Source organism: Dermacentor variabilis, chromosome 1 (genome assembly GCF_050947875.1).
Source record: "Dermacentor variabilis isolate Ectoservices chromosome 1, ASM5094787v1, whole genome shotgun sequence".
In the NCBI taxonomy this organism is placed as follows: domain Eukaryota; kingdom Metazoa; phylum Arthropoda; class Arachnida; order Ixodida; family Ixodidae; genus Dermacentor; species Dermacentor variabilis.
Genome location: NC_134568.1, coordinates 285,036,333 through 285,050,872, shown reverse-complemented (window position 1 = coordinate 285,050,872; position 14,540 = coordinate 285,036,333). Strand labels below are relative to the sequence as shown.

Here is a 14,540-nt window from a genome sequence, read left to right as displayed (position 1 = left end):
GGTAGTGAATTGGTCATGGTGCCGTGCTAAAACTTCCTGACAAGATCACAAAGCACTGCACCAAGAGGCCGGTTACAGGTGTGTTAGAGCAACTGCACTATCACAGTGAGGCTGCATTGGCATACATTGCTGTACTGCAGTGGTTCTTGGCTATGGATGGGTGTCGGGGACCCCTTGCGGACCGGTGGAAGTGATGGGGGATTCCTTGCAGTGATGGGGCGGGGGAGTCAAAGGTTTTTCTTTTCGACGAATAAAACTGGCAACGAACATTGTGATCTGTTTAATTTTTTTATTATTATCTTGTGCGTATTGCTGCCGCAGTTCCGGCAGCAGGTCCCGGAACTGAGAATTAGTCGAGGTTAAACTGGCCTCCAGAAAATTTGCAATTAAAAAAAAAATTTGTTTAGGGGTTTGCAAATATCAGAATTTTCCATTACGAGTACTTAAGCTTCAAATATTGAATAATGATATGCACATGCTTTGTTAGCAAGTTGGGTTAATTTGATATGTTGGAACATTGCAATTGCATTGTCAATGTTAACAAACTAGACTAGTAAACCAATAAATTAGAACATTGTGCATTTGGCTCATGTTAATTTAGAAAATTGAGTAATTCTCGCTAGGAGTTCTCGGCAACCTGTGCCCTAATATACCGCATCAAATGCCTGTAAACTCGGAGGCATTTGACCCTGTGCCAGTCATCGCTCATCGTACTTGCTTTCAAGCACTAAACTTAGAATTGGGGGTGGCACTGACAAAGAGAGAGAGAGAGGAAGAAAAGGCACCCTTGCTGTCAGCAAACCTGTGCCCCTTGCTACTGAGATGTTGGCTTTCGTGCAAAGTTTAGATGTCGAGGGATTAAGTGTGCTGCACAAAATATAGCATATTTCAGTACAATATCGCCACAATATTCTTAGATTAGAACCAAATGCTAAGAACTGTGTTTGCCAGCAACATAGTCAATTTGATTCGAATATTTGAGTATTCGTTTTTTTTTTCTTTATGTTTTATCGGCTTGGGTTTTGGGGACCGCCCGGCGTCCATGGACCCCTATTTGAGAACCACTGCTGTACTGGATCCAGGATGTGTCTAAAGCCTTTTAATACACTTTTTACTGTAGTTGGACCCCTCTGTGCTGTCACCTCCATTCCCATGTGCTGAGTAATATGCTTGCCTATTGAGTATGTTTCTTAATACAACACATGTTCTCAGGCTGGAAAATCCTAGAGAAAAGGGACGCAGTATTTATGTTTTTGTATTCATACAAAGACAGTATGTTTGCAATGTGCACGACGAACATTTAATGTTTCTATGCAATTATTCTAATGTGTTGCAATTGATGTTGCGACTATGGTCAGGAAACCAAAGTGCAGACAAAAAACTTGACTCCTACAGTGGTTTGTTAAGTAAGCATTTGCCATGGAAGAATGCACTTCCAGCGTGGGCAAATGCCCTTATATTGAATGCCCTTTCACATGGAATAGAAGTGGCAGGAATGCAAATAACTTTTTGCACAAACATTATATGTCTTTTCAGCAACAGGGGCCATATTCTGTAACGGTTCGCCTTAGAACCGGTTCGCTCTCATGAATGCAATTGGTCAGCGCTTTGTTGTCATCATCCCTGCTGGGCACGACAACAAATTTTGTTGTCGTCACACAGGTGTCAATCATCTGGAAAGGAACCCGTCGTTTGCTACGAGAGGAACCGCAGAGAAGTGGTTCGTTCGAGGGTTGCGTGCGGTGGCGAGCATGATCTTCAGGGTTGCTAGGGCAAGCGTGGCCGTCTGCTAGTCTCGTGCTGGCCGGCGCGACGAGAGGGACGCCGATAGTGGCTTCTTTGGTTATGTTGCTCGCAAGCGTTTGCCAAAGACAACGACGTGATGAGAGGCAATGGTGCAGTGCTTTCAACATGAGTGAAGACGAGTTCCGGAGGCATTTTAGACACCCCAAAAACAGAATGCAATACATTTACAACGAGCTAAAATATCGCGGACCACAAGATTTAGTAGCGTTGATATGGCGACGTAAGTGTTCTGCATGCTACTTTTTTGCTACGGGTTGTTTTCAGCAGTGCGTCTGGAATGCAGAAGCTATTGGATTGTCGCAAGCGTCAGTCAGTTGCAGCATTACCACCGTTGCTAGTGTCATTACGGTTGAGGGAAAAGAAAAAGGGGTGCGAGATTTCTCTCCGCACTGCAGGAGAAAGCCGCAGTCAAGAGTGCTTCCTTGACCACGGCAAGATTCTCGAAGTTGTGGGATGTGTGGATGGAACTCTCATAGCAGTCATGAACCCCAAGAAGCTCAGCTATGCTAAACGAAATCCTATTAGAGCCGCGGCCTACGCGCAAAGAGCCGCTTTGATTGCTTGTTGTATGGCGCACCACCTAGCGACAAAAAATAAGTAAAACAACGCAGATAAAATAAACCACTAGCCCCCCGCGTCGGAAGTTCAGTTGTTACTGGAAATTAAATGTGCAAGCGTTGTATACAAACAAGGCTTAAAACGACATAAAGCTGAGCTAGTTGGTAAGGATTCATAATGCAAAAAAGGGGTAAGGTGAGCAGACACGGACGCCTTAGAGAAGTGTTGTCCACTTCTCTTTTCTTGTGTCTGTGTCTGCACGCCTTACCCCTTTTCTGCATTATGAATGCAAACAAATATTTTTTGCCAAACAAGCAGCATCCTTCAATTACTATATCGTCCCTAAATTACGAACAAAAATGACGACGTGACCTTGCGGCAGAATGGTGCTCGTTCATTGGTCTCCCTCGCGCCGTGACATTCCACTCTTTATCCGATTGACGTCACCTTGACGTAACAACCAGACCGAACCGGTTCCAAAGCGAACTGTTACAGAATATGGCTGCAGCTTGTTGCCCAGTAGACTCATAAATGTTGAATTGTTACAAGAGTGCACTTGTAACCTTGAAGTGAATTGAAGTACATGCTGTCTCTGCATGTATGAAATGCCTCAAGAACTCAAGAACCTTGAATGATTTGAAGCTGATCTCTAGCGGAATCTTGGCCCAGTGTGGTTATGTTGTCATTTGAGCTTGTATTCTTCAAGGCTGTAGCAATTGTTCTTGGTATGGTTTATATAAGCTGTGCCTTTCGATAAGAGGAACCCTGATATGGTTCTCAGCTCAGGATTTATTATGAAAGGGGTGAGAGAGAGGAGAGTGTAATGAGTGTGAGATACAGTATATCTTCCAAAAACTTGTGAAAGCCTGTGATAGTGACAGTCTGATGCCAGACACTTTCCTATATTGTAATTTTAACAATCAGTGAGCCTTTTATTTTATGTCTGTCTGAAAAGGAAAAATGAGGACTAACTTGCTCTTGATTGCATATGCTATGGTCTCACATAAAGCTTTGTTCCTTCTTGCTGTTTATACGGCACACGCACACTAGTCACGCACCACACAAACGCCATGGGTTCAAGCACGCCAAACCCCCATAAGGTGCTGCGCCTGCCCCTGCTCCACACCATGTACCAACGGGCCACTGCACGCATGCGCTCAGCTGCTCCCATTCAAGGAAAAGAGAGCCCCGTGCCAGCAGCAAGGGAGAGACCCCGGACAACGCTCTTCAGTAATACATTTATTAATTGGGGGTTGAAACAAAACACAATTGTTAAGTATACAACTGAATTGGATCCTAATTTAAAAAGTTACGTGTGGCTCTGCTATCGCAAACACTATAGACCAGTGGAGCTGGGGGAAGGCCAGTAAAGTAGTGCCAAACCGTACACAAGATACACGAGCGCCGGCAATGCATCCCTACAGCGTCCGCGATTTGCGTGGCCAATGCTGTAGTAGACGACGCGGTTGTCTCCACTCTGTAAGGAGTGGAGGGCAAGGAAGACATCGACGCCACCTTGCAGCTGCAGGAGAATTCCCCTCCTCCCTTGCCTGATCCTCCTGCGCCACAGGAGAGGGCACGCATCCGGGCCGCATTGCTCACTCACGTGCACACCTCTAGGCTTCATCCACCCTTGCCACGGCGTTATGCTGCGGGATGCTATTTTTATACTTTGCTTTAACACTCTCTCAGCTCTCCCTCCCCCAGCTAGCTGCAAACGTCAAGAGAAACCCAATGAGCTTCTAACAGCCCCACTGTAAATATTCAAAAAGTTGTCATTGACTGCAAATGGTGCACTGCGAAAGAGAAAACATGCAAGGACCTTACCTGGAGGTCCCAGCTATTTTTTGGCTACCGCTCTTGTGATCGCCCACCCCAGAGCAGTAGAAATGGAGGGAGAAACAGTGTATAGGAACAGAGGGAGACACGATTGGGCAAGGCGCTGCCTCACGACATTGAGGGTGTGCAAGCTAGCTGAGGCAGGGAACCTCGATGAGCTGAAGTAACCGCCGGCCAGAAGCGAACAAAGAGCCATCACTGGCCAAAGAGGTTAACACACGCACCTTGACCACACCATCAAGGTGTGGTCTTGGGGAGACCACACCTTGATGTGGTCTCCCCAAGCCCTGTCTCACGGGCAGAAGCAAGGGCTCGAGTCGCGCCATAGCTGTGCCAATAGGGTAGCCCATTGACCCTCTGTGGGTAGAGTGAATGTCATGTGACAGTGTTTTATGACTCGCTGCCTCCCCGTTCAAATGAAAGGCAGAGGACGGAGAGGTTCTCTGAAACGCAATGGTGCGTGCAACTGTACTACGAGCACTCAATCTTCCACAACTCTTACTGCCTCTGGATAAAGCTATCCCTCAGTTATTATAGTAATTACACTTTCTTCTCCCTTTCCTGAAAGGCAAAGGCACTTAATTGTAGCTACCCATGGTGAATAGAGCCCATTGGCCCTGGCTACTCGCTTTGTTTCTCATGACACTGCTCTGCTCACTTGCCTAAACTTGATTTCTTGAGACTTGGGTTCCAAAGTGTCTGTGGCTTCTATTTTACGTCGCATAGTTGAGAGAACTACAAATGACAAAGGCATTGTTCATTTATTTATTTTTTTATTTATTTATTTCAAGATACCTTACACACCCAGAAGGGCATTTGCATAAGGGGTAATACAGAAATTGGGATCGTAAGAACTCGCGAATTAAATAACAATTCAGATTCAGTTATATTCAGATTAGATAGAAAAAAGCTATTTGTGCACTACTTGGTCACCAAGAGACCAATGGAATATTTGAGGAAGTTATTAAATGTGGTTGGAATAATACAAATAATGTTGTGGTCATTTCTTTAAGGCGCATGCGGGGCTGAAGTGTCAACTTTTGAACTGCTGTACCAATTTCGATAAAAATTTTAAGGATGGTTTATCTTCTTATCATTCGAATATGGACTAAATTTCAGCACCCTAGCATGAAGAGAGAAGAGCTTATAGGTGTCATATTGACCAATCAAGTGTGTCAACTTAGGAAACTATAATTTCAAAAATAATAAATTTATGCTAATTGTTTGTAATTAGATACCTTCTAGATGGTTTATAGTGCAGCATAAGGCAAGTTGCATATTTTTTTTACTTTCTGTAAAAATTTCATCACTCTAAAAATGAAGTTCATTCCTTTTGTTGTCATTATATGTCAGACATCTGATAATTTATTGTGTTGGAAAATATTTATGGATCTAAAAAGTACTTCACCTTGTTCTTGACAAAATTTCAATCTAGAAACCACCTTGTAAGAAGCTTTTGGCGACATAGTTTAGAAATGACAGTATTCCTAAAGGTTTTGTTTGGCCAAAAAGTTGCAAGTTGAGAAAAATGAGCTCAAAAATTTAGAAGATGCTATCTTAATTTAAAGGGCCCCTCACCAGGTCTGTCCATTTTGAGCTGACAAGCGCAGAGCATACAATGCGCGTTAACAATAGTGTCTGCAAGGTATTACATCGCTACACACTGTGGAAAGGTCTGAAATTTCAATCCGAATGCCTTTTTCCCTTTCTCTCGTGGCGATCGCGCTCCAAGCTGGACAGTGACGTACTCGGGTCCCTGCGCCTACGTAGTTGTGGCCGCAGTGTGACGTCGCTCGTGGTGACATGTGACGTTGAGAATTATTGAAGGCAACATCTGTTATTTGTGTGATCTGTTTCTTGTATTGACAATTGAAGTTTAGAGAAACAATAAAGCACACAAACAGAATGTCTGCATTTTTTTTCTTGTTTTACTTCGCACCGAAGCAAGAGAGATGTGCTTCCGCTTCGTCTGCATGTTCCCACGGTCGTGCAATCACATGCGCAGGTACTGAAACAATGCCATTTTCTACCGTGTTCCAGTGCATGATCATGCTTTGCGATCCGCTTGTTCTGCCTCAGTATTCGTGTAATATTAAATTATACCGCTAGTCATGTGTCCTTGCACACAACGGCCAAAATCATGCGCTGGGCAAAACTAGACAATCACAAGAGATTGCGCGCAATGCTGTCAGCAAAAGTGCACAGCGCCGCAAAAAAAAAAAGAAGAAAAAGCGAGGAGAAAAAAAAATGAAGGTGGGGCCTGTGATGTATGCATCACGTGATCATCGAGGTCCAGTATGGGAGAACGCAGGGAAGAAATTTTGCTTGCGGAGGCTAGACAAAGCGAGTGGAGAGAGCGTCTCGCTTGGCAGTAGAGCCCGCCTGCTGAAATTATGTGTTCGCAGCATTAAAATAACTCTATCTCAGCTATTAGGGAGCCGATTTGAAAAATTTTTCTTGCAGAACACTCTCTAGAGGACACATAACAACTTCCAGCATATAGCCAACATTAGCTATGGGGCCTGGTGAGGGGCCCTTTAAGACCAAAAGTTATTCTAAATTATTAATAAAGGACCCTGCTTCATAGGTTTCACTATCCGCTTCGATTTGAACCTGCTCTGCAGCAATTGCTTCAAGTCGTCATTGCTTTTTTTTTTTTTAGCTGTATAACAGTGCAGCACCCTTGTCTGCGCTCGTCGACAAGCGTGCTGCAACCAGAATTATGCCTTTATTTTTTTGTTTTTATTTTGCAGTCTGCTGTACCCATGATGGGAGGTCTCCCATGGTTTAAAAAGCTCAAAAAAGAAACTTTCTAATGCAGGCATTCACTCCGCGTTTGGTTTCTTGTGCACTCTGCAATTTAGCCTTGAATACAATGTTCATGGGCGCTCTCAATGTCGAGCGTGCACCACCGTTACGAGAAGAGAGTTAATTTTGTTTTCTACAGCGCAGATTGCAACAAAATTTGGTAATGAGCTTTTTTATATATGTAGGAAACCAAAATAAATAAAATTGGAAACTGCTTTTATCTTGCAAAAATCTAGATTTTAGCCCCGCATCCCTCTTTAACGTTGCTCATGTCATCTTGCTTACAGCACAGACCCAATGAGTATGGAAGGCCAATGCAGATGATGTACAATGTTGCCCAGGATTCATTCCTTACTCAGGATCTTCTAATGGAAATGGTAAGTTGTCCTGCTACATTCCTCTGAAAACTAAATATTTGATTTTCTATACAAGTTTGCACTCTGCCAGTAAATCCAGGAGGCTGGCTGTAGTGAGGAGACACTTTTTCTGTTGTGCACTCTGGCCTGACTTGGCGTTGGCGTGCTGCTACTGAGCATGAGGTCACCGATTCAATCCCCAGTAGTGGTGGCCTCATTCTAGCAGTGATTGAGTGCAAAAACACCTTTCACTTGTAGTCGTGTGTACGTTAAGAATCCCAGGTGGTCAGGGTAAATCTTCAAATTTCTAAAATTCAGAATCCTTAATGAAAAACTATGTAAACAACATTTAAGTGTTTATTTACGAAAAATCTCGACCATTTATTGAAATAGTGAAGCTTAACAGCCTTATACATGAAAATAGAACGTATTATCAACAAGAAAATGCAAATTGCAAGAAAATGGAAATCATAGTTGACGAGCTGGGCTCGTTCTTTGCCATTTTTAGTAGAAATGTGCAGACGAACCCACCTCATCCATAGCAGAGAAGGGGTCAAGCTACAGATGGTGGTATTTTGGGGGCATCGGATGGGCACTGTTCCTGCCAATTCACACACATCCTAAAACCTAACATGTAGTCGGGCAGTGAGAAACCTGGAACGAACAAGCCGTAGCATTTAGCCTGTAAATGTGAGCAATATGCAGATGGTGTCAGGTTGAAGGCAAATAAGAAAGCCACTCTATTTCTTGCAGCATTGTTTAGCAAAAAATGTGGAACAGTTCTCTGCTTAACGCTTTAAAATCTGAAGTTGCTGGAAAAATCTCTGGTGTGTGTTTCTGGGTGGAAAATTTTGAATATCGTAAATAAATCTGTTAAACCACCCCTCGGGCTTGGTGAAATAACATAGTTCATGGGTAGCATGCGCTGCTGTGAACATCTCAGCCAAGGTTTGCTGTCGTACACGGCACGTGGAACTCGCAAGTGGATTGCCAAGTCACCTTTCTCTAAAACGCTCTCTTTTCAACAGAAGGCCCTGTCCTAACTCTCTTCTGGACGCTTTATTTCATCATTTCCTTAGATGGCTTCTATAGGCCGATAGCTGACATAAAGCTGTGGTCACCTACTTGGTGTAGATACCACGGGCTTCTGCCATGAGTCCACTGGCTAAGCACACTGTGGCTCGCTGAGGACAACTGCATTTGGCTTATGTTCAGCGCGTCGTAGGCATGAAAGGCAGAAGTCGTGGCGTCTACATTAACATCCAAAATGAAATTCGAACTGTGCGCCACGGTGACATTTAGAAGGCTGAGCATTGTATGCTCCACTGTGCCATAGCCTTCACAGTGCAAGGCATTGAAGGAGGAATGGGAGCACAGCAGAGGCCGTGTTTGATTGCCAATGATTCCGCTTCTGCTGAACGCGTTAAGTACTTTTTGCAGCAAGGTATTTCTGAAATAGCCTATTTTCACTTCAAATGCATTTCTCCACTTCAATAAAAAGTAATTCGAGGCCTCTTTAATGTGACAATGCTCAATTGCATATGTTCACAGAATTGGTCCTTGGGGGAAGTGCAAAATAAAAAGCATTGCACCCCACTCATGTATGTGATTTATCGTGGTGCTGCCTCAATACTATGCAGTATAGCAGAATATTTTGTTTTCCTATTTAAATATTTTTGCCAGTAAATTTTTCACCCTTTTTCCCAGCGTCTGCTGTCTGAGTACTACCGTGGATCACCAGATGCACTCAACTTTTGCAAGGATTTTGAGCCTCACAACATCAGCTACTGGGAGAAACTGAAACGCTCGCTGACATCCAAGCTTCCGCGTGATCTACAGGTCACAAGTGGTGACACACAAGGCCAAGCTGTTGATCACTTTTGGGAATTTGTGAAGGGTCTCATCATGCCAGTGTAGTGACACTATGTGCTCACAACCTTTGGACCATGCGAGTGGCACTTGTTACAGTGCGCTGCCACCTTGTCAAAGTTCTAGCCCTTATTTGAGATCTATAATGATTTAAGCCTGTGTTGCACGTTTGGCTGCTTGCAATGGAGCCCTGCAATGCCCTGGGGCAAGTTGGTCGTTTTTATGTTTATTGATAAGAGGGTGCTGGTACAAACTAACTGTGACTACTCTAGCAGCAGTGCATCACTTCTGGCATCACTGATTTCGATGATGTGTGATACTGGTGCCTCACAGTTTGGTGTGATTTTAGTCCTGGCGCACAGCTCACCGATCCTCCCGGTCACCAAGTGGCAAGCAGCCTTCTGCTGGTTAGTGCATAGTTTCATACAATTACTAGTGGGAACTGTGGCACTAGTGTCTATGGGAGCTGCAAGCAAGGTGGTTCAGCCAGCATAGGCATGCTGGTTAGTGCATGGTTAGTGCAGTCATTGCCTTCTGCATTAAGAAAAAAAAAGTATATATTGCTTAAAAAATTGAAGCCAATGAAGGCAGATAAAGCATAATAAATGAAGCTACAAGAATGTCTGAAGCTACAAGCACAAAGATCAGACCCATGTACTTGCCATCATTCCCATGGTGGCTTACGATCACTGTGCCTGAGTTCCTTCTAGCAACTGTTGTAGGAAACTATATGGGTTAGTGTAAATATATTCTCTGAAAGCCATTATAGTTCTAATTGCATCTGTCAGATAGTGTGACTTTGCTTTGCTGTAGATAATTTGAAGGGAGGTGAAATCATTTGCATATATATATATATACATAACAGATGTTTAGAACAGATAATGTGGCCCCCTTACAGGCCTTCAATTTTTACATTTTTCTTTGTGAATGTCATGTGAAGTAACATTTTTTGTATATTTTTTGACGTGTAGAACATGCCAGTTCCACTGTATCTGGAATGCAAGGCATACATATACTGTTTTTAGCCCATTATTTCAGTGTTGTTTAATTACCTGCTCCAATGCTTCATTTTAATTGCATGTAAGCTGTTTCTTATAATTCTAGAAATTTTTTATGTCCTTGACAGATTTTTACAAGTATACTCTTAATTATTATGTTTTCATGTATATAGCCCATCTGTACCAAAATTGTATATTATTCTGCTTTACGGTACGATGTGTCACAGCTTGACACCAGTGTATTAGACCTTGAAAGTGCTTACTTGCTCCGTCTGCTTGAGCATATTTTACGAGATATATTTGAAAGTTTGTGTGCTGCTTTTTGCGAATAGTGTGAAAAGAGCTTTCATGAGTCATCAGACCATTTGGTGTGTGTGCATCAGAGCATGTGTCAATTGAGCGCGGTCTTCTATAGTAAAGTGCACTGTGTTTGCAAGGATAGGTAATGACTGAAAGGTGCGAGCTTTTTACGACGATGGAAAGACAATATTACAGCTATATAACAATCTGAGCATACAACCATAACTGTGGTAAGATGTTTCACATAGCCTGGATAACTAACCCGCAGGGCCACTACAGCAATGCAGGTCTGCATGCTCATGCTGGGCCGCCCGCACATTGTGGTATATCATCCGTTCCACTCTAAATGTCTTAAAGGCCACAGTGCGCTGCCCTGAGGGGGCGTGTCACTTGTGCTTGTGGGCAGATCTGTGTAGTGATGACAGACCAGCCCATTGGGCTCCTTTGTTTTGTAGCGATATTTGCAGCTTGTTGCATTGTTGCTGCTTTGCTTTCATGCTTGCACTCTAAGCATGTGCATCTGTATACACCACAGAATTCTAAGATGTTGGCTCATGAACAGGGCTGTCACCCAGTGTGTGATCCTGCCACATTTTGAAAGGTTAAATTACAAGGAAGAAAATCTTGTGTTATATTCAGAGAATGGCTCCATGAATTTAGCTCGAGGTGTTTTCTCAGCCTGATAATTTCATAAAATTTCATTCTATTCATGCAAATATGGCAATACACTAGATTTGCTTGAAGCTGAAGGAGTGCAGCACTCGTGGGTCAGCAATATTGTTCTTTTGGCCTCTATTGTGGCCTTTTTGTAATGATTTTAGCATTTTGCAGCCATTTTGAAGTGATTACATACAATGTTTTGTAGCAATCATGCATAAGCACATCTGAAACTACTGTAATTCTGCATTGTATGCACATACAGATGGAAAATTAGCCTTTATTTAATAAACATGAGTTTCTACCTTCCATGCATAATTGCTGTGCCTCATGACCAAGCTCCTTATGTGAATTGTGAGGTGCAGAGAATATTTTCCACATAACTTGGGTAGCCTTCTGGGGAGCAATGAAGAGCACTATTTGAACACAGTTCACTGCGGCAGCACTTTTTGAGCTCCTATTTCTCATGTGTCATGACCTACCGATGGGCCATGCTCGTTTGAAACTTTCGCGAGCTCCTTAGCAAAGTAATACTTGTTGGGGGGCTAGTTGGTGCATGTTTCCAGAAGTGTGTTGTAGCGCCGAAAAAAGACAACACACAGCAAGCGAGACGGGACAGGCGCAATGCATATCCCGTCTCACTTGCTGTGTATTGTCTTTTTTTGGCGCTACTACCCTCTTCCTTAGCAAAGATGTCACTTGTGCACTACAGGAAAGCCCTGTGCACAGCTGCACAGGGGAAATCACCACCGTGGCCTGCCCATGACCCACATCACAGTCAACGTGTTAACAAAGCTGCTAAGTATTAGAGACAATTAGGAGTGTGCAAATAGCGAAGTTTCAGCTTTTATTGATTATGTAATGTTAGAATGCATGTGTGAAGTTGTATATCGGACTAAATTAGAATATTGAATTCAGTCCGTAAATAAAAGAAACATACTATGTATTCGTGTTGAAGGGGCCCCAAAACACTTCGAACATAGCAAGAAAATGCTGCCGCTGTGTCAACGAGGCTGCTGTGAACATGCGAGCCAAATAATATTGCACTGCATGCAGCAGAGAATTTGCAATCTCGTGTCAAAAGCAGTGAAAAATCTCTTGCTCTCTCCTTGGCATCGGCGTTATGCAGTGTCATTGCAAGCAGCTGGACCCACCAACAGCTACTGACTGATTTCATGATCACGCAAGCATTCTCAATACAATTATTGCTCATTTGTGTTATACCAATGAAAAATATGTCTGTCTGCGATCTCAATACAAAGAAAAATGATTTCCTCTTTGCGCTGCCAGTCTACACACGGCAGTTGCATGTGGCCTCCGAGATTAAAAGCGTAGTGTAGGTACTGCGGCTGCTACAAGGTGCCGCCATGAGCCATCTCACTGTTAAACCTTTGGGCGGGGCCAGCGAGGCATTGCTCCTTCATGTGTGTAGCATCCAGCGTGCTAGTGGAAATGAAAGGAGAAAGAAAGTTGCTCATCGGTCCAATAACTATGTATAACTCCACTTGTGCTTGAAGGATTTGAAAAATTTCTCTGGTAGGACATAATTTAATAGTGATGTCATCCTATAATTAGTTATAAAGGTGTTTCAGGGCCCCTTTAAGCTAGAGGCAAAGACATGATGGAGGAGCTGAACTGACAGCAAGAGCTTAAAGACAAATCAAATCAAAAGCAGGAGCTTAATTACCATATTTGCCCGATTATACCGTGCCACCAATTGACACGCAAGTATATTACTGCCCAAATACCCCATAACTTGCTACCATTTTTACAGCGCACATCAAGTAATGAAACCTGAGTCAACTTGTTCCATGTTGAAATGATATTATGGAACATACAAAGGCCACACAGACACGCACACAGCTGAATCTTGGCAGCTAGTGGCTATCGGAGTCTGACAACACCTCCTTTTCGCTGTCTACCAACCACAGAAAGTCATCTTCAGTTCCATTTAATGCATTACAATTGCCACACTTCTGGAGGCTCCTACAACCATCGTCTCTGAGAGGGCATCCCACGCAGCATGGACCCACCTTGTGTTGTCTCCGAGGGTCACTTTCTTCAGACAACCTGATCGATGGCAGTGTAGCTAGCTACCTTGCATTAAGAATAGGTTACGATTGTAACATGCATGCAAATTTGAGCGCACCTTTTATTTAAAAGAAAGTGCACGTTAGAGTCTTGCAAATATGGTAAATTTTTATATTTAACATGCAAAACTCACTTTATAGAGGTTAATAAATAAAGCTTAAAATTAAACCCAAATAGGAGACAAAGCTTGTGGAAATGCTCTGTGTTTATGGGATATAGTGTGTTCAATAAATCTTCAAAGATACCGCTGCATCTGTCTTTTTCGCGGTGATGGTGTGACTGACATATGCCACCAGATATTTAGCATTTGTTTGCCGTGCATGGCAGGGGTAATGCAGTATATGACACACATTTGATATTGCCACATCCCTGTGAACAAGTGACGTTGACTCAGTTCGTGTAAATAGTTACTCGGGCTGAGCAAGCAATGCTTTTGATGTTTGCTGATGGAGAAGATGATGTTGAAAGTGTAGGAGTGACACATAAAGACCTCCAGTGTTGGCCCGAAGCAGCTTGTGGTGCTGCCTGTAAAAGTATGCATGTGTAAACATCACCGTAGCACTGACTTCTGAGATGTACAGATCTTGGATATCATGTTGGTGTAGAGAACTGTTTGACACTTCGAATTATTTGAAATTAAATACCTAAGCATTTGAATGTTGGATTGGATTGTTTGGCAAGTTCTTAGATGTTAATTCAAAGTTTGAATGTTTACATGCTCCTACAGACAATGCTTGCTTGCATGGGGCAGCCAGATCAACTATACTGTACCTCGAATGCATCGGCTGCTATCATATTTCACTTTCATGCTACCAAATTAACACAATCATTTTGGAAACACAGACGCTATCCAAGTTACAACTGCAATGTGCATTCCATTACATTCTTTCCAGTTATCAGATTAAGTGTGTTGTGCTAACTTTTCACATTTGACTGTCAAGTGTTTTGTACATTCATCTCAAGAAGTGTCTTATGAAAAGGGTCTCCGATAACAAATGGGAAGTCTAATGGGCAGGTTCAAGCCAGTTTCTTGTGTGAGCTTAGCTTCGAAGCAGAAAATTTTACAATGTATTTGTCATCATATAATGCAGACATCAGTGTGTTTGTCAAAAGTAGCAGTCATTATGCCCTGCGAGGTATGGTGGTAGCCCATCATGTGTGTTTAGGATGCTGCATGTGACAAATAAAGTATGGCTACTGCAGTTTTAATCGTAAGGAAGCAAGTTGTGGTCGGTTACACTTCTTGAAAAAGTACAAT

General features: G+C 42.9%; 1 protein-coding gene across 2 annotated transcripts in view; it reads left to right on the top strand.

The window, feature by feature from the left end:
• Window positions 1–13,526, top strand: part of LOC142566392 (MPN domain-containing protein-like) — a 59,661-nt gene extending 46,135 nt beyond the window's left edge. Inside the window, exons 13-14 of one of the 2 annotated variants that reach the window (XM_075677365.1) lie at window positions 7,299–7,388; window positions 9,075–13,526. In XM_075677365.1, coding sequence (XP_075533480.1) covers window positions 7,299–7,388; window positions 9,075–9,284 — 300 coding nt within the window. In that variant the 3' untranslated portion in view covers window positions 9,285–13,526. Of the gene's footprint in view, window positions 1–6,147; window positions 6,328–7,298; window positions 7,389–9,074 lie in introns of those variants that run through there. The other variant, XM_075677371.1, reaches the window with a different exon arrangement.
• Window positions 13,527–14,540: the final 1,014 nt, after the last annotated feature.